We start from the raw sequence: 22,849 nt of genomic DNA on the forward strand, positions 1-22,849 counted from the left end.
ACATTCCTGTAGCATCCAGCCTTAAGGAACGGAGTGCTCTGAGCCTAAAATGTGCTCGCTTCTCTGCCTGGAAGCGCATCAGACTTTTAAAGAGGAGCTTTTGTTGGCAGTCCTTTCGCATTCGTCCAACCTTTCTTTTCATTAACTTGAATGGTATTCCCATTCCATTCCCAACTGGCATCGCTCACAAAGAGGGACTGATTTGATTTACGCTGCATTAAATTCCTCTCTGTATCATTTTGGACATTGTAAAAGAGGAGAAGAGGACGAAATATCTGGAAACAGATCTAGGAGTGATTATTGCATCCATGATGAAGTACCTAACATGGAATTCATTTAAAAACACAGTAACCTTAAAATCTTATCTACCAAAAATTAGGAAAGGGCTATAACTTTTAAAAGGTTCATATAGTTTTGTAGCATTTTATAATAAGTCCTATTATTATTATTATTATTATTATTATTAGTGTTGTTGTTGTTGTTGTTGTTGACATTGATATTTATATTAATAAATGGAATTCAGCAAAAATTGACATACGTTTTAAAACATAGGTTTGTTGTGCTTTCTAAATACTGGCTGGGAATAATCAGATTCATTTTATTTATTATACAATGCAATCATTTTTAATATATTCACTAAAGCCTGCTTATAAGGTATTCAGGTTTTTGTAAACCAAAACAGTTTAGTTTTACATGATCGCTTCACCCCTATCCCTGACCCTTTGAATTAAACAGGCTATTTGCTATAACTTTAAGCATTCTATATATAAATGACCTCTATTATGATTGGCCAACCTCTACATACTGGTATATTTCTTACTGTCTTTAATAGCTTTTAATGGCTGTTTCTGAATGACCCATTTTTGTGTCTTAATTTGCATAAATGGTCCGAGTGGATGGGGATGGATAATAAACTTCTGCTTTTAGTAAATACTGAGTACATATTGTCTTAATTAAATGCTAATTAGTGGTACAAGCTAAGGAAAGCAACTGTAGTGCACAAGTCATCCCACACCAGTTTTTTTAACATGCTTCAAATGATGAAGCTTATCGAAAAGAGCAGTGCTATTCATTTTCTAAGCAATCCAACAAAACGGAAAAAAATCCAATAAACGTACGTTGAAAGAGGTCTAGAACATTAGACCTCGTCATAGAGACTTCGAGGTGGGCACTTTTATTAATTTAATATTAAATTGGTGTAGTTAAAGTCTTAATTGAAAAGATGTAGGCGCTCAAGGATCCATGTTCATTCACCAGCCACAAGATGTTTTTCTCTTGCACTTGCGATCAGTAGATCATTGTTTTTTGTCCTCCTGTGGAGTCTTCATTAGCTCTGACATTTCCTATCACTCCTGTCCTGTCATACTGGGTTTCCTGCTGCATGTCTGAGGTCTGAAACTCCAGGGCCCAGACATATGGCTCCTGACCACACATACACTGTCCTGCCAAGACCCCTACCTGCTGAGACTAACCTTTCTGCGTTTGTGTGTGTGTTTCAGCCCATCTGAACCAAGAGCGAGAAAAGCGGGTGGTGTTTCTCACAGCCCGTGTTCACCCTGGAGAATCACCTGCTTCCTTCATCTGTCAGGGTAAGACCTTGTCTCGTCTTGACACACACACACATACGCAGCCCGATGATGTCCTGAGATCCTATAATCTGCTGAAATACAAAACACTGACCAACGTTAAGGACGCTTTTTTTTTTGTACTTTAAGTTCTGGTCTCCGCTGTGAGCGAAGGTCAGCGGATGAGCGGAAAAACAGGAGGTCAGGGAGTGTACGGCAGATTAGAGGAAGTGTCAGCTCACCTTCTCTGCATCACTCCTAAATCTGTTTAAAGCCGGCGATGCAAAGACCTTACCTGTCACGGAGCACAACACTTGCTGACACAACAGTCTGACAAGATGCCCAGATTTCAAAGGCAATACCATCAATAACATCAATTCTATAGAAAAAGTCTGCTTTCACTTTGCGTTACAATACAGCGACATGGCTTTCCTGAAAGTGGCCTTGACAAATGATGATACAATGCAGTCTTTTCATTGGTGGATTATGTTTCCAAATCTTAAGATTTGAATCCAAATGTAAAATCATTATCGGCTATCTTTGCCATCCTGAAATGGGGATCTTCAACAGAAAGTATGCTGCGATACTGAAGGTCTGCTAGTTTTTGTTAGAACTAATTGATTCTCAAACTGAAATGAAAATATGCATTGGACAAAAATACTATATCAATTAAATATCAACATAGCTATAGCAACGCCCACGAAACCTGTTTTACTCATGACCACTCATAATTTCTTGAAAAAAAGTTAAATGTTCTCTATTTAATTTTATTTTAATTTAAAATGCAATTCCTATGATGGTAAAGTTGAATTTTCAGCAGCCATTAATCCAGTTTTCGTGTTACATGATCCCTCAGAAATATTCTAATATTCTAATTTGGTGCTTAAGAAACATTTCTTCTTCTTATTGTTATTATTATTATTATTATTAGGCATGTAACGATTAACCGCGAGCCGGTTGAAAATCGATTCAAATATGTGACGATTCAAATCGGTTGAGATGCTAAACAAATCACGATTCAATTAGGGGTAGGAGTTTATATGAATGTATGTCTGAGAGGAACTTACTGTCTTTAGAAAAGTTTAGATGGTATCTTTTCATCTTGCTTCTGTATAATGCATATTAAAGTTCATAAGTGCAGCACTGCTTTGTTTACAGCGGAAACCAAGGAAACGCTTTAAGCGCCACCTTCTGGCAGAGAGTGAATCTGTGTCTCATTCAGCTCATCTGCTGTTTCGGTTTCATGCAAACCATTCTGCTTTTGCTTCAAATTTCGAAATTATACAATCTAATTTAGATTAAAAACTGCTCATGTTGCATGTATGCAGCATCTTTGTTTGGATCATGATTAAAATGCAGTGGTTGCCTCTAATTTTAAATGGAAAGAGCACAGACAAAGAGATTTCTTTTATTTGTGTTATTTATTTGATTTGGGGTTTGTTTTAAAATTTCTATTTAGTTTTGTTATTTACATTTAAAATATATTTAAATTTTGTTATTTATCCAAAGTGACTTACAAATGAGGACAATAGAAGCAATCAAAACCAACAAAAGAGCAATAATATGCAAGTGCTATATTAGTATATTATTATAGGGTTATATTTCAGTTTCACAAAGAAACATGCAGCATTTTGTCCAAGCAATAATAAAAGGACACATTTAATTTATTATTTGTCTTAAAAGAAAAAAGATTTGGAATTGAATCGTGAATCAAATCATGAGTTGAGTGAATCGTTACATCCCTAATTATTATCAGTGTTAAAAAACTTTTGTTCTGCTTAATATTTTTTTTTTATTGAATTTTTTTTTTTTTTTTTTTGTGAAAACATTGATACTTTTTTTCAGGATGCTTTAATGAATAGAAAATTAAAAAGAGCATCAATTATTTGAAATATAAATGTTTTGTAATATTATAAATGTCTTTGCTGTTACTTTTGATGCATCCATGCTATATTAATTAAAAACAAATACTGACCCTAAACCTTTAAACAGTATTGCACAGTATTTTTACCTTTGTGTGTGTGTGTGTGTATATATATATATATATATATATATATATATATATATACAGTGGGTACGGAAAGTATTCAGACCCCCTTAAATTTTTCACCCTGATATATTGCAGCCATTTGCTAAAATCATTTAAGTTCATTTTTTTCCCTCATTAATGTACACACAGCACCCCATATTGACAGAAAAACACAGAATTGTTGACAATTTTGCAGATTTATTAAAAAAGAAAAACTGAAATATCACATGGTCCTAAGTATTCAGACCCTTTTCTCAGTATTTAGTAGAAGCACCCTTTTGATCTAATACAGCCATGAGTCTTTTTGGGAAAGATGCAACAAGTTTTTCACACCTGGATTTGGGGATCCTCTGCCATTCCTCCTTGCAGATCCTCTCCAGTTCTGTCAGGTTGATGGTAAACGTTGGTGGACAGCCATTTTAGGTCTCTCCAGAGATGCTCAATTGGGTTTAAGTCAGGGCTCTGGCTGGGCCATTCAAGAACAGTCACGGAGTTGTTGTGAAGCCACTCCTTCGTTATTTTAGCCGTGTGCTTAGGGTCATTGTCTTGTTGAAGGTAAACCTTCGGCCCAGTCTGAGGTCCTGAGCACTCTGGAGAAGGTTTTCGTCCAGGATATCCCTGTACTTGGCCGCATTCATCTTTCCCTCGATTGCAACCAGTCGTCCTGTCCCTGCAGCTGAAAAACACCCCCACAGCATGATGCTGCCACCATCATGCTTCACTGTTGGGACTGTATTGGACGGGTGATGAGCAGTGCCTGGTTTTCTCCACACATACCGCTTAGAATTAAGGCCAAAATGTTCTATCTTGGTCTCATCAGACCAGAGAATCTTATTTCTCACCATCTTGGAGTCCTCCATGCGGGCTTTCATGTGTCTTGCACTGAGGAGAGGCTTCCGTCGGGCCACTCTGCCATAAAGCCCCGACTGGTGGAGGGCTGCAGTGATGGTTGACTTTCTACAACTTTCTCCCATCTCCCGACTGCATCTCTGGAGCTCAGCCACAGTGATCTTTGGGTTCTTCTTTACCTCTCTCACCAAGGCTCTTCTCCCCGATAGCTCAGTTTGGCGGACGGCCAGCTCTAGGAAGGGTTCTGGTCGTCCCAAACGTCTTCCATTTAAGGATTATGGAGGCCACTGTGCTCTTAGGAACCTTAAGTGCAGCAGAAATTTTTGTAACCTTGGCCAGATCTGTGCCTTGCCACAATTCTGTCTCTGAGCTCTTCAGGCAGTTCCTTTGACCTCATGATTCTCATTTGCTCTGACATGCACTGTGAGCTGTAAGGTCTTATATAGACAGGTGTGTGGCTTTCCTAATCAAGTCCAATCAGTATAATCAAACACAGCTGGACTCAAATGAAGGTGTAGAACCATCTCAAGGATGATCAGAAGAAATGGACAGCACCTGAGTTAAATATATGAGTGTCACAGCAAAGGGTCTGAATACTTAGGACCATGTGATATTTCAGTTTTTCTTTTTTAATAAATCTGCAAAAATGTCAACAATTCTGTGTTTTTCTGTCAATATGGGGTGCTGTGTGTACATTGAGGAAAAAAAATGAACTTAAATGATTTTAGCAAATGGCTGCAATATAACAAAGAGTGAAAAATTTAAGGGGGTCTGAATACTTTCCGTACCCACTGTGTGTGTGTGTGTGTGTGTGTGTATATATATATATATAATAGTCATGACATGTCTCTAAAATCGAAGTATGTAAATATATTAATAATGTACCATACACTGGTTATTATAGGGCCCTTGAGCTGAAAAAGTTTGAAGACCCCTGTCTTAAAAAATGTAATGGAAGTGCTGTGGGCTAGTGTTAGATGTTGGCCATCAGCCATTGGCAACCACCCACACCATCATTTAGAACACTCACATTTTCTAAAATGTTAAATGAAATGTAATTGTTTTTGTTTCATTTACCAATATTAAATATTATTGTTTGTATATGTATTTTATATAATTGTGTATATATCTGCATGACTTCTGCAGTCTGTCATCCTGCATTATAATTTGCCACTGAAAACAAAACAGTCAGTCTATAACTTCTGTGTGCATCCAAATGATTTAGGACTGTCATTTGATGTGATTAATAGAGGTTCGTCTCAGCCTAAATCTTCATGCAGCTAATTATTGAGTTCGGCCTTGTTGTAATTCTGAAGAGGGCTTTTTACGCTTAACTGAAGTTCGGTCAGTACAAAGCTTCAAAGTCACCTGCCCTGCCACCTCAATAACACACACACATGCGGATATGCATGAATAAATATAGGAACTTCAAGCAATTAGATAGCATAGCAGTGTGGCCTGCCTCTGTGCCACATTGACTCAATTAGAGAGCTTGTTATGCCTCCATTAGCACTAATGAGCAGGACAGAGTGGGTGAGGGGTTGAGGAAGATGGGGGAATGAGATGGGGTCTGCCCTCTCTCACACACACACTCCTGCTCTCTCTTTCTATGCTTCTTGTTTACCTGTCAATTATTCGCTTTCAGTACAGGGCAAATGGAAGGACAACTGGTGACCGCCGCTATCGACATGCCTCACTCGCTGCCATTCTTTCTGTCTGTCCTCTGTCTGTGTCTCTTTCTCATTTTGTTGCTCTAATTAGTATGATCTTTGTTTCTCAAATGTATAAATCTCTCTCTTTCATTCTGTTGTCTGGTCTTTTTCATTTGTGTTGACTGGAGATGTGTGACTCTGATATCCTTCGCTGATGTTTTAATGCCATTTACTGTGCAATAATTATTTTGTCTTTTAAACTCAATTTGATATGAGAACTTCTTTTGCGTGTGCTCATCCTCATCCTTATTGCATGTGTTTGTCTTTCCTGCAGGTGTCATCGACTTTCTGGTCAGCCAGCATCCCATCGCTCAGGTCCTGCGTGATCATGTGATCTTTAAGATCGTTCCCATGCTCAACCCTGACGGCGTGTACTTGGGAAACTACAGGTCAGCTGAAACGATCTCACATGATAGAATATTGCAAATTATATTATATTTACATTGTATTTTTATTGCAACATGCATATATAATACAGATTTTCTATATATATTATTAGATTTATAAATGTTATTTACTTATTTATTTATAAAAAAAATTTAAATGTCATCATTGAAACTATATGTATAGGTCAGTAAGTTGTTTTAATCACTTTTATTCATTTTAATATACTTTTATTCAGCAAAAATGAAATTCAAAAGTGTCAGTAAGTACTTAACTTGCGACAAAAAAAACTTTTTTCAAATAAATGTTTTTTTTTTTTTTTTCTATTCACCAAAGAACCCTGAAAAAATGTATCATGGTTTTCACAAAAATATAAAGCTGCACGGCTAGTTTCAACATTGATGATGATGATAATAATAATTAATATAATCCCTAATCACCAAATCGGCATAATAGAATGATTTCTGAAGGATCATGTGATGCTGGAGTAATGGCTGCTGAAAAATCAGCTTTGACATCACAGTAATAAATTACATGTAAAAACATATTTAAACAGAAAACATTGATATAAAATTATAATAATATTTCACTGTTTCTACTGTATTGGTTATCAAATAAATGCAGCCTTGGTGAGCATAAGAAAAAAAACACAAATCTTACAGACCATAAACTTGTCTTTTATGTATGTATGTATGTATGTATGTATGTATGTATATAATAATAATAATATTAATAATAATAATTATTGTTATTATTATTGTTATTATCATTATTATATTGTCATCATACTCAAAGCTCCTGATCTGTCAGTGTTTTATAAGACATTTTACATGAGTGAAGTGAACAGACCATTAACTTTAGAATAGTCATGTACGTATGCATTTATAATAATAATAATATAATTATATTATGTCATCAAAAGCCCCTTATCTGTCAGTATTTTAGTCTAAAAAGTCTACAGAAGTGAATGTAATACAACTGTGTGTGTGTGCAGTGGCCTGTCTACATTAGGGCTGCAGTTGGTCATGCACGGCAGGTGTTGTCTTCACTCCTAATCCCATTATTGGCTTTTATATAATGGTGGCGATCATTCTGAATATATCAGTGGCTCGCTGTGTTTTCCCATAGGCCCGCAGAAACTGCGTCAGTGGCTGCCACCTTGTGACGGCTCTTATGAACTGCGGGGCTGCAGAGGTGGATCAATGGTTCAATGGTGGTGACAGGGCTGACATACGACATACGCCACCACTGACCCTTAAAGGTGCTCTCGACAGCAACTTTAACCGATGCTGCCTCAACGAGAGCCATTGAGGTCCATAATTAGAGATCAGATCCATCTCTCTCTCTCCCTCTGTGCTGAATCAGTAGTTTTTTGGTTGAGAGAGAGAGAGAGAGAGAAAGCAGATGCAGTAGGGGACATGGGATCAATCCTTGCTGACTGGGGATTAGTGTTGTTCTGAGAGCAGCAGCATTGACTACAGGTTCAGCTCAAAGTCACAGTCACAGAGTCTCAGCTGGACAGCAGCAGGGACTCAGGCATCTGTCCATTCCCCACATCGGTCCACTGCCTCGGGGAAAGGAAAATAACAAACAGAGACCTGTACATGTCCAATGGTGTGGAAGAAGAAAACTCTTAATATTACCCAAAACATCAGATGCCACTTTCTGTCTGTAAATGTAGAGCAGTATGGTTGTCTTTTAGTGTGTGTCATGATTGCTTTTAAAGGAATAGTTCACCCAAAAATGAAAATCGGCTGAAAATGTACTGTTCCATCATTAATGAATAACTACACAAGAACGCACGAGTAATGCAATATTATCACTCTAGTAACTACTAGTAACTAACAAGCAACTCTGATTAATGAATTAGTGAGTAATAGTGCTTAGTCGAATGTGGTAGTTCACTATTAGCTAATCAGTAACTATTATTTTTTCCATACCTGCTCAAGAACTACTAAGAACTACTGTATACAGGTTGATAATTAATATGAATAATACATAATGTATAATTCATTCTAAAGTAAAGGTCATGGTAACCCACTAGTAATCACTCAAGTATTACCAAATTCTTCAGAAGGAATTACTAATTATTTGGATCAGTATTCTAAAGTGAAGATCGTGAAAACTCCCTAGTAATTACTGAAGTCATTGTACACTTTTGAGGTTTTTGTAAGGTCCTGGTTAGTAATTCATTTAGCTAGATTTGGTAACGCTTAAATCATTACTAGTGGGTTACCGTGATCTTCACTTTAGAATACTGATCCAAATAATTAGTAGTTTCTTCAGAAGAATGTAGTAACACTTGAGTCATTACTATCCAAAACCTTACATATATCTCAAAAGCTCACAATGACATCAGTCAATATGAGGAAGTTATGACGATTTTCACTTTAGAATACTGATCCAAGTAATTAAGTAGTTCATTTAGAAGGATTTGGTAATACTTGAGTAATTACTAGTGGGTTACCATGATCTTCATTTTAGAATTAATTATTCATTATTCATAATTCACATTATGAACCCGTATAAAGTAGTTCTTAGGAGTTCTCAGGATATATGAAAAAAAAAAAATTTTAGTTATTGGTTAGCTAATAGTGAACTTCCAGTTTCAACTTAGCGCTATTACTTAATAAATCGTTAATCAGAGTTTCTCGTTAGTTAATAGTAGTTACTACAATGTTAATAGTGCATTAGTCATTTGTTCCTGTGTAGTTATTCATTAAAGACGGAACAGTATTCTAAAGTGTTACCTACTCATCCTCAGGTCATCCACGATTTAGATGAGTTAGTCTGTTCAGATCAGATTTCTATTTCATCAGGTTTGGAGAAATTTACCGTTACGTCACTTGCTCACCAATGGATCCTCTGCAGTGAATGGGTGCCATCAGAAGAGTTGGGTGGCATTTGAGAGTTCAAACAGCCGATAAAAACATTACAATAATGGATTGTGGATTTTCATTTTTGTCCAGAAGCAGTGGTTTAAGTTTAAAACGCCTGATGGATTTTTTTCTTCTTACAAACATGTACAGTAGCTTTTTATTTCATAAGATGTTAACTGATTGACAGGACTTGTGTGGATTATCGTGATGCTTTAATCAGCTGTTTGAACTCTCATTCTGACGGCACCCATTCACTATAGTGGATCCATTTTGTGAGAAAGTGATGGAATTTTTCCAAATCTGTTGCAATGAACAAACAAGCTCATTTGCTGCTTGAATGGCCTGAGGGTGAGTACTCTTCCTTAAAAATATTAAAATATTAAAAATAAAAGTATTACATATAAATTATTATAGTATAGCCACAATGAAACTGTGTAAACTTTTCAATCTGAATTAGAATCATTAAAACCAGAAACTCTAATGAATGCAAATCTGCTGATTTTGAAATGTTTATGACAGACGCCACAGCGTTCATCCTCAGTGATTTGATGTTTTTCACCTCTCATTTGCATAATGTTGAATATGTCACAACTTTTCGATGCGTACACATCTACGCTGTCAATCCCACAATGCCCTGCATGAGCCTGCCACTCATCTCACTCTGCTCGCTCCGCACAAGTGGACATGTACTGTGTGTTAATAGTTACCTATTAAACATCAAATATGCTCATATTCACTGTGATATTATCACTTTGCACAGCTTTTTGCTCTCTGTGAGGTCTGCCAAAAAAGATGAAGGTATTGGTGTTTTGTCATTGTTTTATTGAGTTGAATTGTTGGTTTATTTGCATTTATTTTAGGTGTTCTCTAATGGGCTTCGATCTGAACCGTCATTGGCAGGACCCTTCCCCTTGGGCCCATCCCACTCTACATGCCGTCAAACAACTCATTGTCCAAATGAACCAAGACCCAGTGAGTATCCTTAAAGTAAAGCAGCAATTTTTTGGTTTTGGCTGTTCTAACAGACTGTCTAATGTTTCAGTGCACCAGTGAAATGCAGTGTATTATATTTTGGGGAAAAATAGCCACATGGTGCACTTCTAATTCTAATTGTCTCTATATATTAAACTGTTAGGAGAAAGTATTTTAACATTGAGCTTTAATAAAAACACACATTTACACACTGTCTTTGAAACACAAGGTTATGTATAGTATGTATAACAACCTAGCTCAGCATATAGGAACCAATGTAATATTCAAAGCAGCTACAACTCAGCATTTTTCTCAATGAGTGTATCTACGTGAGTGTTTGCACTCCCTCTGCCCAGGTGAGTCTCCTACACACACTCTCGCTCGTCTTGTCTTTTGTTTGAGAAAGCGCCGCCTCAACTTCCTTTATGTTAATTATAGCAGAAGAGTGAGGTTGTTGGATTAGTGAAGGTCAGATGCTGTCCTGGGAATCGTCTGCCCTTTCCTGCTCTTTCACATCCTGATAAGACCGGCAGGCACACTCAGGAGCGGAGGGCAGCGCCACGCGGCTTAACCTTTCCCCCAGGCCTGACACACTGATCAATGTGTTGCTTCACGGCAGAGTGATCTGCTCATGTCCCTCACATCCCGACAAACACACACACGTATGCTTCATTGTGAGATTAGATGTGAGGAACGTTCCATAGTAACGTAGTCGCACACTTTCCATGGGTCCTAAATGGATCCAAACAAGCAGCTTTACAACTCTTACTTGATTTCTTCGTTTGATTGAGCACCCCAATCACCTTAACACAAATGCACTGGTTTAATCGACCAGTAGCAAACATGAAGTGCGTTCAGGAAATCTGTCTGAAAATGCTTCAACAGGTTGAAGTCTGTCATTACATTAAAAAAGTACAATTGTTCACCAGTGCTAAATTTATTTGACCAAAAATATAGTAAAAACAGTAATATTATTACAATTTCTCTATTTGTCTATAAAGTTAAATTAATTTATTCCTGTAATGGCAAAGCTGTATATCCAGCAGCAGTTATTTCTCCAGTCTTCAGTGTCACATGATCCTTCAGAAATTATTCTAATATGTGACCCTGGACCACAAAATCTTAAATCGCACGGGCATATTTGTAGTAATAGCCAAACATATATTGTATGGGTCAAAATGATCAATTTTTCTTTTATGTCAAAAATCATTAGGGTATTAAGTAAAGATCATGTTCCATGAAGATATTTTGTAAATTTCCTACTGTAAATATATCTCAACTTAATTTTTGATTAGTAATATACATTGCTAAGGACTTCGTTTGGACAACTTTACAGACAATATTTTGATATTTTTGCACCCTCAGATTCTAGGTTTTCAAATAGTTGTATCTCGATCAAATATTGTCCGATCCTAACAAACCATACATCAATGGAAAGCTTATTTATTCATTGATCCTTATGACTGGTTTTGTGGTGCAGGGTCACATATGTTAATTTGGTACGTAAGAATGTCTTATTATAAATGTTAAAAACAGTTGTGCTGCTTAATATTTTTTTGTGGAAACTGTGATATTTTTTCAGGATTCAAAAGAACAACATTTATTTGCGAGAGAAATCTTTTGTAACGTTATTAATGTCTTTACTGTCACTTTTGACTGATTTAATGCCTTTTATTTTCTATTTAAAAAAAGTCTCACTGACCCCATACTTTTGAATGCTGGTTGTGTGTATGTTTTGTGTATTTATATATATTATAATTTGATTTGTACTTGGCATTGTCCAGAATGCTTGTTGAATTTCTCTGAATTGTTGTTCAGTAAAATTCCATTTCTTTTCATTCCATTTCAGTACCCAACTCTCACTGTCTTACGGAGTTAAAGAAAAGAAAAGAAAAAAGACAGAGGCAGCTAGTTTAGACAGATGTGTAAGATGCTGGTTTTATGAGGAAAGAGTGTATGTAGGCAGGAGAGAGGGACTCTGGGGAGAGGTAAACATTTCATAGCTCTCTCTGGATCCCTCACTTTGTGTCCTTGTTTCATTCCCTTCTGTCCTTTTAAAGAGATTTAGTGGGGTTTGGGAAATCATAGTGCCCCTTTCTCTTTTTTTGTGTAGTTGTTGCTAATAACAAGCTCACAATACGTTTGAGTAGTTGCCAGTTTAAGCACATGAAGTCAGAAGTTCACCTATCACTTAGAGGGGTCACCAAGGGAACATAACCAGGAAAATGTTATTTCCCTTGTATGTAATTAGTCATTAAGCTGATGCTTTTATCCAAAGCGACTTGCAGTACACTTATTACAGAAACAATCCACCTGGAGTTTAGTTGCTCAAGGCAGTGTAGCACAAATCCTGACAGCCCTGTGCGAACCACAAGTAGTGACGTCACACGAGCATTGAAATGAACACAATGTTGATATTTTGGCTTGCAGTGTAGCAGTGCATTTAAATGTTGAACCAAACAAGTTAATGCAGAGCAAAAATGTTCTAGAATGGAGCTGCTTCTCAAATCTTTCTTTTGCTCCACGAAAGCAGTTTACATGACAAAATCTGCTCCTGTGTGTAAATATACAGTATATTTGTGACTTCTATGCAGTATAAAAATAGACATGCAAATTTAATCAGAATAACATTATTGATAGATTTCCTGAAATCATTTTGATGCAATTTTGTTATGTCCATTTTCTTACATATGAAAGACATCATCTTAACTGTTGATGTAAATTATACAGAGGACACCCAAAATTTGTACATTACAAAAGTTACAATTAAAAAACAGGGCCTAAATTATTATGTATTAATTATGTACTGTTTATAAAAATATTGATCTATACTATGGAAATATTCTGTGAGGATAACTCGTTTTCTTATCACATACTATTTGGACTGCAACACAAATAAAATATAATTTTTATTGGTTCATATGGCTTTTGTATTCATTCTGATGCCTCTTGATTTTAAGATTCGTCTCGCTAAGTAATAATCTTGGAAAATCAAGAGAAATCCCAACTTGCAGAATGAGAAGTATGCTATTGTGAGTTGAGTTTATATGAGCTGCTAATGTCTGTGAGGCAGTTTAGGTTTGGATGGAGTTTTGGATTACTTGTGCATTTGTTGTTGTTGTTCACAATATGGCGTGGAGGGTTTTTGACTGATAAATACATTCCAATATGCACAACAGTGGAGGAGAGATCAGGATGGGGAAACACTTCCCTCCCCAACATCACACTGAGCATCTCACAGCTATACTGACAAATGCAAACAAGCGCACTCACACATACACATACACACACACAAATGCAAACACAGACACATACAAATATGCGTGCCATGTGAGATCTCAAGCCAGACTGGCATTGGCTGTGTTCTCTATGGTTAATCACATTAGACACAGCACAGATCAAAGCTATGGGATACCAATCTCTGTGCCAGCCCACTGACAGGGGGTCAGTGCCCCCACTGCCCACTGGCACATTCCACCAATATGGTACACTTTGGTCTCCCATTATTTTTTAAAGCATTAGAGGCATAACTGCCATGTTTTTGTTTTGTTTTTGTTTTTTGAGAGAAGTATTAGATATAACAGTTTAACAGACCATTATATTACAAAAATAAAACTAGAATGAAAAGTAATTTGTTTTAAGTAGTTTTAATTAATTCGTTTGTCAGATATCTGTGTCTTAAAAAGAAAGAAAATATATTTAATACTATTTGATAGTGTTATTTTGACCTTTTCTACAGATTTTATTTTATTTTCCAATTTTTTTTTCCTGTGATGGCAAAGCTAAATATAATATAATATTGCAGTGCCTTTCTTTATTTGTTTGTGTTGTGAGCATTTGCAGCGCTTGTGGTGTCAAATTGATGTTGTTTTTTTTTTTATATGTTTTTTTTTTTTTGAGTTCTCTCGGCCACTGTACAATTTATTGTTTGAACGCAATAGCAAAATCACACAAATTAGGTTACCTGTATTTACATATGGTTAACATATGGTTCAAAAATAATGTTTTGAAGGTTAAGCGCCTCCTGATTTTTTAGAAAACGTTTATGAAAATGCATGCTTCCACACAGACACGCTCTCATATTCAACTGCACACAAACACTGTAGCATGGATATTAATTAGTCTGCAAGGCTGCGACTGGTTCAACAGCAGGCAGAGTTCAGTGCCAAGTCAACACACCAGCTCCCCGTTCCCAGTATGCTAACACAGACCATGCTAAGCTAACGCATGCTAATCTACAATAACATTCACCTTTAACTGCACAAACCTTTCTTGGTTAACACACTAGCTTGCATACCTTTCTGAGCCAAATATGTTTAAGCCTGTGCTGGCAGAAAGAGCACTTTACACCAATTACACAGCCCTGCTCAAATTATACCAGTTACTAATATATAAAGTTTATTGCATTTCTACAACAACAGATATTGGCAATGACTTTGTATTTGCTTTGAGGATACAGCTATTTTGGTCCTAATTATTCAGTTTATTAATGCTAAGTGTTTTCATTGCCTTTTTTCAGTGGTGTCATTGAAGTTTTTTGTTTGTGCCAGAAACAAGCCCATATTTAGGTACGTTTTGAACACATCACTGATGTGATTTTGTGTTCAATCCATCTCTTTGAAAACTAAAGTCACCTGAGTGGTTTTTAAACCGAAACAATTCGCCATATTACACTCTCGAGTGAGCAGGTGAGAAAATGGCTGAAAGTTAGTGATGCAGGTGTATATAATCTGTCCATGAGCACCAAGTATTTGTTTAGGAAAAATGAAAGAGAGAGAGAGGGGGAAAGAATAAGGAAACAAATGGACCTATCTCCCGCGCAAAACGCTGCTTTTCCAGCCCATTTATCATGGAGAGAGAGGGATTCTTTTTGATTGGCTGATTACCTCGATCATTCATCATGGCCCAGATATCCCCACCAATCTGACAACAGCATTTTGGATAATTTGTTAAAGATGACAAAAGGGCCGGTATTGCCATGGTTCATTTCTGACCTTTTTAATATTAGAAAATTAATTTTCCGTCTGAAACAAATGTATTAGATCCTGTCAGACTGGCCAGATGAATATTGCACCTTGAAACCCCCCCTTCCCTGTGTGGTTGCTGCTCTTTTGCGTGTGTGTGTGTGTGTGTGTGTGTGTGTGTGTGTGTGTGTGAGTGAGCCGTTGTGTGTGATTCTGATAGTGGCAGAAAGCAGTCTTGCGAGAGAACGAGAGAGAAAGAAAGACAGAGAAAGAGGGAGTTGAGACGTCCTCTGGTGTCAGACGCACCTTTCTAAGCGATCTCCGAGATTTACGGGCAATTTACGTCCATCATCACTTGCTGTCCTCCATCCTTCCATCACCTCACATTCAGTGAATCACTGAAATATCTGGACTTGTCTTTTTATCTCTTTCTTTCTCTGTCCCTTTCATGTTTTTAAGTGTATTGCTTGTAAGAGAAGTCAGAAACACATTAGATGAGCTTCTGATATTTGGTTAGAAATGGTATGGATTTTGGATTTTAATCTTAAGCTTTTTATTTGACTGTTATGTTTCCTAAAAATCATGCTAGTTCCACAGTCGCTCCCTCATATAAATAAAAACGGTTATTCTGTATCATCAGCATTTCCTCTACATTCTAAATCTTATTGGCAATAATGGCTGTTTGGTCAAAATGATGGTTCTGCTGACTGGAAAATCACCAAAATTTTAGCCACTTCAGAGCAAATATGAAAAAATATACACTACAGTTCAAATACCGTTTACTTGATCAAAAACACAGTGAAAACTATTTGACTGTAAAACTAGTATTACAGTCAAATAATATTACAATTTAAAATAATGTATTCTATTTGAATATATTTCCTAGGATGGCAAATGCTGAATTTTCAACATCATTACTGCAGTCTTCAGTGTCACGTGATCCTTCAGAAATCATTCTAATAAGCTGATTTTTGTGCTCAAGAAACATTTTTCATCATTATCAGTGTTAAAAACAGCTGTGCTGCTTAATTAATGAATTTTTTTGTCAAAACCGAGATGATTTTAAGGATTCTTTGATGAGAACAGTTTAAAAGAACAGAATCTGAAATAGTAACAATTTAAAAATATTTACTTTAACTTTTGATCAATTTCATGCACCCTTGCCGAATAACAGTATAAATATTACATATTATATAAATATGTATTTAAATAAATATATATGTGTGTGTGTGTGTGTGTGTGTGTGTGTGTGTGTGTGTGTGAACATGAATGTCAAAACAACATTCAGAAATATTTATTATTTTAGCTATTTTACCCAGCTCGAATTTTAAGCCACATCTGTGTTGTGCTGAAGAGCTGTGTAGCATCTCTAATGAAGGAAGGAGGATGGAAACTGTTGCACTATGGAGCGCTGCCATTTTCCACCCTGGCAAACATCTGAAAAGCAAGATATAATCTGAACTCTGTCTGATGAGCTGTCTTTTCAAAGATCATGCACACAGACGCCTTCCATCTTTCCTTTTCTGCTTTCGCTTTGCATGTAATTGTGTGTTTTGACCTCAATCAGAATATTTTCCACATCACAACTGTATTTCAAGTCTTGCATTATCAAAATCTCTTTCTTTTCCCCTCGTCGGCGGAGGGTGGACAAACTTCTGAGCGAGCAGAATCTGTTGCGTCCTCTCTTCATAGGTATTGCTGATGCTAAGTGCTTTGTGGTTAAATGCATCAGCTTCTAATCCTGCTTAAATCAGCACCATTTCTTAATTCATACAGATAAGCAGAGCATTTATGGGCCTTAACAGCCCAGACTAATTACTATTCCTTAGATAAGTGCTCGTCCGACTAAATTCTTTTGACCTTCCATTTCTACTCAAAGGAACAGATAGACGTTTGCCTGCTATCCTCACATGCAAAAAGTGTGATGGGCATTAACTTCCCTTTTGTATATGTACTTGAATATTCAACACGTCAACATTCAAATTATACTCTATTTTCATATTCCTAATTTCTTAATTGCCCTTAATTGCTTAATTACAAATTCAAATGAACAAATCTGGAGGTCAGAGACGCATGCTAATTGAACAATCAATCAGCGTTAAGGTAGCAGAGTATTGTCCACCTTTGATTGACAGCACATTAAGAGTGTGTGATTGGCTGTCTGTTTGTTGACATTGAGGGCTGTAGATGGTGACTGTACTTTTCTGTCATGAACGTCCTTGATATTGCATAAGGAAAATCAAGTCAGAATTTCGAGACGGATGTAATTTTCACCTTGAAAATGATATTTTTATACCAAAGGAACAGATCGGTCATTCTTACTATAATATAATACCCATTTATCATTCTCTGAGAATACTCACTTCACAGTTTTTGTGTATGAAATTCATATTTATTTTATTTTTGTAACAGTATTAGAATTACATGATCCTAGAGGTACATTATACAATGAGTGTATTTAGTCTATTTTTTTTGATAGTGTATAATATTTCATAACAATATTTAAATATGAATTAATTATTTAAATAGAAGTTGTTATTAATATTTTGAATTTGCTTTTATATTTACATGTTAAAAAGATGTAAAAGATGATTCACCTAAAAAATGAAAATTCTGCTATAATTTAAGTATTTGCATGCACTTTCCCTTTTAGTGTACGTTTAAAATCGTAGTTTTTTTTGTTGTTGTTTGTAATGTTTTTGGCCTTTTTATATATATATTTCTATAAATCTGAGTATCTATTCATCTAATATTTATATTTTATTTCAATTACCGAAATAATTTTAAACTAGTTTTAATTTTAGTTGACCGTAATAACACTGATTTATCAACAGAAATATTCAATACACTTCATATTTTTATATAATAAGTTCTAATATTATTTTAATGAATCCATTTGGGTTTTTTTTTCCATGTCCTCAAATTAATTTTAATCTTAGTCTTTTATAAAATCAATTTAACAAACAATTTCCTTATTTATTCATTATTCTACATGACCCAGGTATGAAAGTCTTCCTTTTTTTGCATTTCACTTTTCATTTCTTTGTCTTCCAAGAGCTCAGCACCATGACAGAAGGCACCTGGTCCCAGATCAGTGTTGAAAGGTTACTTCTAACCCGGAGGTAGTGAACAGCTCTTGCAGAGAGGAGCAGCGGCCATTTCATTTCCACTCTTAATTATGTTGTTAACGGTGCAAAATGAGCCAATGGTCCTCGCTGAAGGAACAGAGCACTTCACGCATACATTGCCATTACACAGCGTGTGATCTTAAGCATCTTTTTGAGCAGGAGAAAAGGTCATAAATGTGTGTGTGAACGTGTATACATGTGAGCAAAGTCAGCGGCCCCACCCCGACTTTGTAATGCACGGCGAGTATGTGGGCGATTAGACAGTTACCCGCCTCTACTGCACACTGGGAACCCCTTGAAGGAGCTGATGGAGCTACCTTAACAGTGACCAGTGCCTCTCTCTCTCTCTCTCGTTTTCCCTCCTCCTCTTTTTTTTGTCTGTGTGTTGTTTCTCCCTCTTCCTTGCGGGCTCCATCCATCAGACTGGCATGCGTGCAGCCGCCCCACTCTCAGCCACCATATTTCACCGCCTGCCATCAGAGGCCTGACAGCCCTGCGCTCACTAGGAAATTGCTTTGGCTGTGAGCGGAATTTCAAGCACCGGGTGCTGCCCGAGCTCTCCCCCCACTCGCATCTCTCTCTCTCTCTTTCTCTCTCGGTCTTTGACTCCTGATGTTTCTCTTTCTCTCTCGCTCTCTCTTCCTTACTTCTGCTTTACCTCCCTCTCCCGACGACCCGCGGGATTCGAGGTGCGCTTCGGAATGCGTAATGAAGAAAGAAAAGGTTCGGCGTAGATGGAGAGAGCGCGGGAGAGGGTCAAAGGGTAGAGGAGTGGGCCCTATTATGCCTGCATCAGATGCTTACAATGTACACAACGGATGGGGAGAGATAGGCAGCCTCAAACAAAATGGCCATTACTTTGTCGCCCGTATAGATACGCGGAGCTGGATGCTCCTTTTGATGCCTTGTCACCGAAGCGCCGTGACTCACTCTTTCTCTCTCACCCACACACAATAACACACACTCGCGCAGACGAGGCGCATCAAACGGCAGCCCTCCGCGTGGCGACACCTCGTTCTGCTCGACAGCGTGATCCTCTCTCCACACAAAACCACACACAAGTGTCTTTCTCATCATCTTGCCAAGCGCAAGCTTAATGATGTGGCAGCCATGATGGAGCGGCAGTTTCCTGCACTGCAGTGCTGTTAGACTGTAACTGAGACAACACAGAGCCAAAATGGCGTGTGGGAGGCTTGAGAGGGGGCGTGTCTGAAGGATTGTCTACTGTTTGAACACTTTAAAAGCTTTTTTGAGGATGTAAACACTTTTCACATCTTTTTATACTGCTTTCGCAGAAGTATATACATGTTTTCGGTCTTCTTTGTTGAGATGTTTCTTTCTGGTGACACTTTGCCATTTGTTTCCGAATTGAATTTCTGCTCTGTGAGTTTTTTTGGGTTTTTTTGCTGACAAATATTATTGTATGTGTTTCCCGGTCCATATTAATCATTTATTCTGCATTAAACGCCTGAATCCGGCCCGCGGTTGAGGTAGTGAGGCGTTCCTGCTTCGCTTGCTGACTCAGGAATATGAATTAATCCCTCTAAACTATGGCAGTTGTGACAGCTGTTCTATAAAACACCCAGGAGTGTTGTTGCTCTTTCGCAGGACCGTGATGAATAATGCTGTGCTTATTTTTGCACTCGGAGCATCGGTGATGTGAATGAAACCCATAGTTTAATATTTAAGATGTTTGCTTGCTCTGTTTTTCTATGGACAGTCAATCACTTGCTGTCTGTGTTAACTGCAAAAATGAAAATTTTGTCAGCACTTACTCACCCTCATGTCATTCCAATCCTGTATGACTTTCTTCCTTCCATGGAACACAAAATGGGTATCTTTAGAAGACTGGCTGCATTTATTTGATCAAATTTTTTTTTTTTTTTTTTTTGAGACATTTTTCAGGATTCTTTGATATATTTAAAGTTTAAAAAAAAAAAACACCATTTATTTGCAATTGAAGTCTTTTGTAACGTTATAAATTTATTGACTGTCATTTTTGATCAGTTGAATGCATCCTTTCTTTTTAAAAAATAATAATTTCTTTCTGACTACAAACATTTGAGCTGTTATATATGATGTATATGAATAGTATAAATATGAATTAACATTTGAACAATCCTTATCTTTTTTATAAAGATGTTTTTTTTTTTCTCTTTTGTTGATAATGTGATGATTTTATTTATTTTAAATACTGTTCATAGGATATGTTCTGCCTGTTCATCTTTCCACTTGTTTGTCTGATCTCTCTCAATCATTGTGTCTCTCTCCATGTGATTTACAGAAAGTGAGTTTGGAGTTCTACATCGATGTGCACGCCCACTCCACCATGATGAATGGCTTCATGTATGGCAACGTCTTCGAGGAAGAGGAGAGAGGGCAGAGACAGGCTGTCTTTCCTCGACTCCTGTGCCAAAACGCGCCTGACTTCTCTCTTGTAAGTCTAATGGGTATTACCATGGTACTTTTAGTGCTCTTTTGTTTGCAAAACACAAAGAAGATCCTCAGAATGTTGGTCTGTTTTAGTTATATTTACTATTTAATTTTTGGACTTTATGATTCTTGTATATACATATGTGTAAACAACTTGGCTTAAAGGGATGGGCCACTCAAAAATGAAAATTCTGTCTTAAGTTACTCACATTTCCTGCTGTGGAACACAACATTTTGAAAAATGAAATGTTGTTTTGAGCCACAACATTCTAAAATATTTTGTGATGACAGTTTTTATTTTTTGGTTGAACTGTCTCTTTATTGTGTTGGTGCATATTCACTAACTACTAAGCTATTGATTTACTCCAATTTCTGAAAAATACAGTGTGTAATATCCTATCAATTATTAATATGTTACTGTTGCATTATTTGTGACTGCATGTAAATGAAAATTAAGAACTGCAAAATGTAGCGCATGACGTTACCAGATAACATTTAAGTTCCACTCTATAGTTACGCTGATAGGTTTCTTCTTTTCTTCAGCAAAAGAAAATCATTGGCTGAATTTCATCTCCGTCAGCCTTTTCCCTCTCAGCTCTATTCTCATTAGCAAACGGCGCATGGAAAAGCGTTATTGGTATTTTCTCCAAAAATTCAATACGCCCCATAAATTAGCAAATTTTTTGTTTCCAAGACGAAGCACATCAACACAAGCTATTTTTCCAGGGGACGGCAAGTAACCTTTTCAATTCTGCAGAGCAAGACAATAACCAGACTCAATATTGCTGATGAGGTGTCTATATGAGAGGAGCAGAGACACTTTAACCATTTGCCACGGTGAAGCTCTTTTGGATGAGTCGGGAACCGCATGCTGATGAGGACATGCTTATATACGTCTGAGAAGATACATGAACCATCCGTGCACCCAGTGCCTTCATAACACAGAGCTGAAGAGACATTATTGCGTCTGCTCATCGGCACAGACCGAATCCTCTATATCTCAACCCCCTTCTCATTTTTTCACTTGACAGCTATATTAATTGGTAATTTCCACATGGTTTTCAGTGTCAAAATGGGATAACATGAATCAAAAAGATTGGTTGGTCTTTATTTGCTTTGTTTACAAATTTACTTCTGGTTTATTTGTTGTCTGTATTCAGAAGGATTGTTTGGATGGATGTGTCTTCCAGCTCATTGCACCCCTTCCACACTTTCAACATTCTTCTTTCTTGTTCTATTCATCTGGGCTCTGTTATAGTTTCCAGAGGCTGTTTCTATCTTTGGCCTCATCATTGTGATCATGGTGTTGTGATTAAAAGCAAATAGATGGATGGAAAAAGCAAAGACTGATAGTAGATTAATAGATAAACTTCTGGATGATATATAAAAAATAGTATAAATAAAAAATGAATGGACAGATGGATGAATGGATGGATACGAAATATATAAATTAATATGGATGGATAGATAATAGCTAGAAAGATGAACAGATTGAGTTATAAATTGATTGATAAATGTATTGACGTTATATTTGAATGGCTTGATAGATAAATTGATATACAGAAAATGAATAAAGTGATAACAGATGTATAGATAGACATAATGATGGATGGATGGGTAGATAGACAGGCAGTTTGACAGGCAGGTAAGAAGATGGATAGAAATATGGGCAGATAGATGGTAGATGGGAAGATGGGGATGAATAGGTGGATAGATGGTTAGAAATAGGAGTATAAATAGATAGATAGATACAGTGCTCTCCACTAATATTGGCACCCTTGGTAAATCTGAGCAAAGACGGCTGTGAAAATAAATCAGCATTGTTTATCCTTTTGATCTTTCATTCAAAAAATTCACAAAATTCTAACCTATCATTGAAGTAAAACAATTGAAATTGGGGAGAAAATTTAATGATAAAATAAATGTTTTTCTCC

General features: G+C 36.7%; 1 protein-coding gene across 3 annotated transcripts in view; it reads left to right on the forward strand.

The window, feature by feature from the left end:
- The window catches only part of bend5 (BEN domain containing 5), a 338,217-nt gene that overhangs the window by 294,484 nt on the left and 20,884 nt on the right, over positions 1–22,849 (forward strand). The window contains exons 7-10 of one of the 3 annotated variants that reach the window (XM_058785810.1): positions 1,500–1,589; positions 6,430–6,544; positions 10,279–10,390; positions 20,767–20,919. In XM_058785810.1, coding sequence (XP_058641793.1) covers positions 1,500–1,589; positions 6,430–6,544; positions 10,279–10,390; positions 20,767–20,919 — 470 coding nt within the window. Of the gene's footprint in view, positions 1–1,499; positions 1,590–6,429; positions 6,545–10,278; positions 10,391–20,766; positions 20,920–22,849 lie in introns of those variants that run through there. The other 2 variants (XR_009272649.1, XR_009272650.1) reach the window with 2 other exon arrangements.

Source organism: Onychostoma macrolepis, chromosome 08, assembly GCF_012432095.1.
Source record: "Onychostoma macrolepis isolate SWU-2019 chromosome 08, ASM1243209v1, whole genome shotgun sequence".
In the NCBI taxonomy this organism is placed as follows: domain Eukaryota; kingdom Metazoa; phylum Chordata; class Actinopteri; order Cypriniformes; family Cyprinidae; genus Onychostoma; species Onychostoma macrolepis.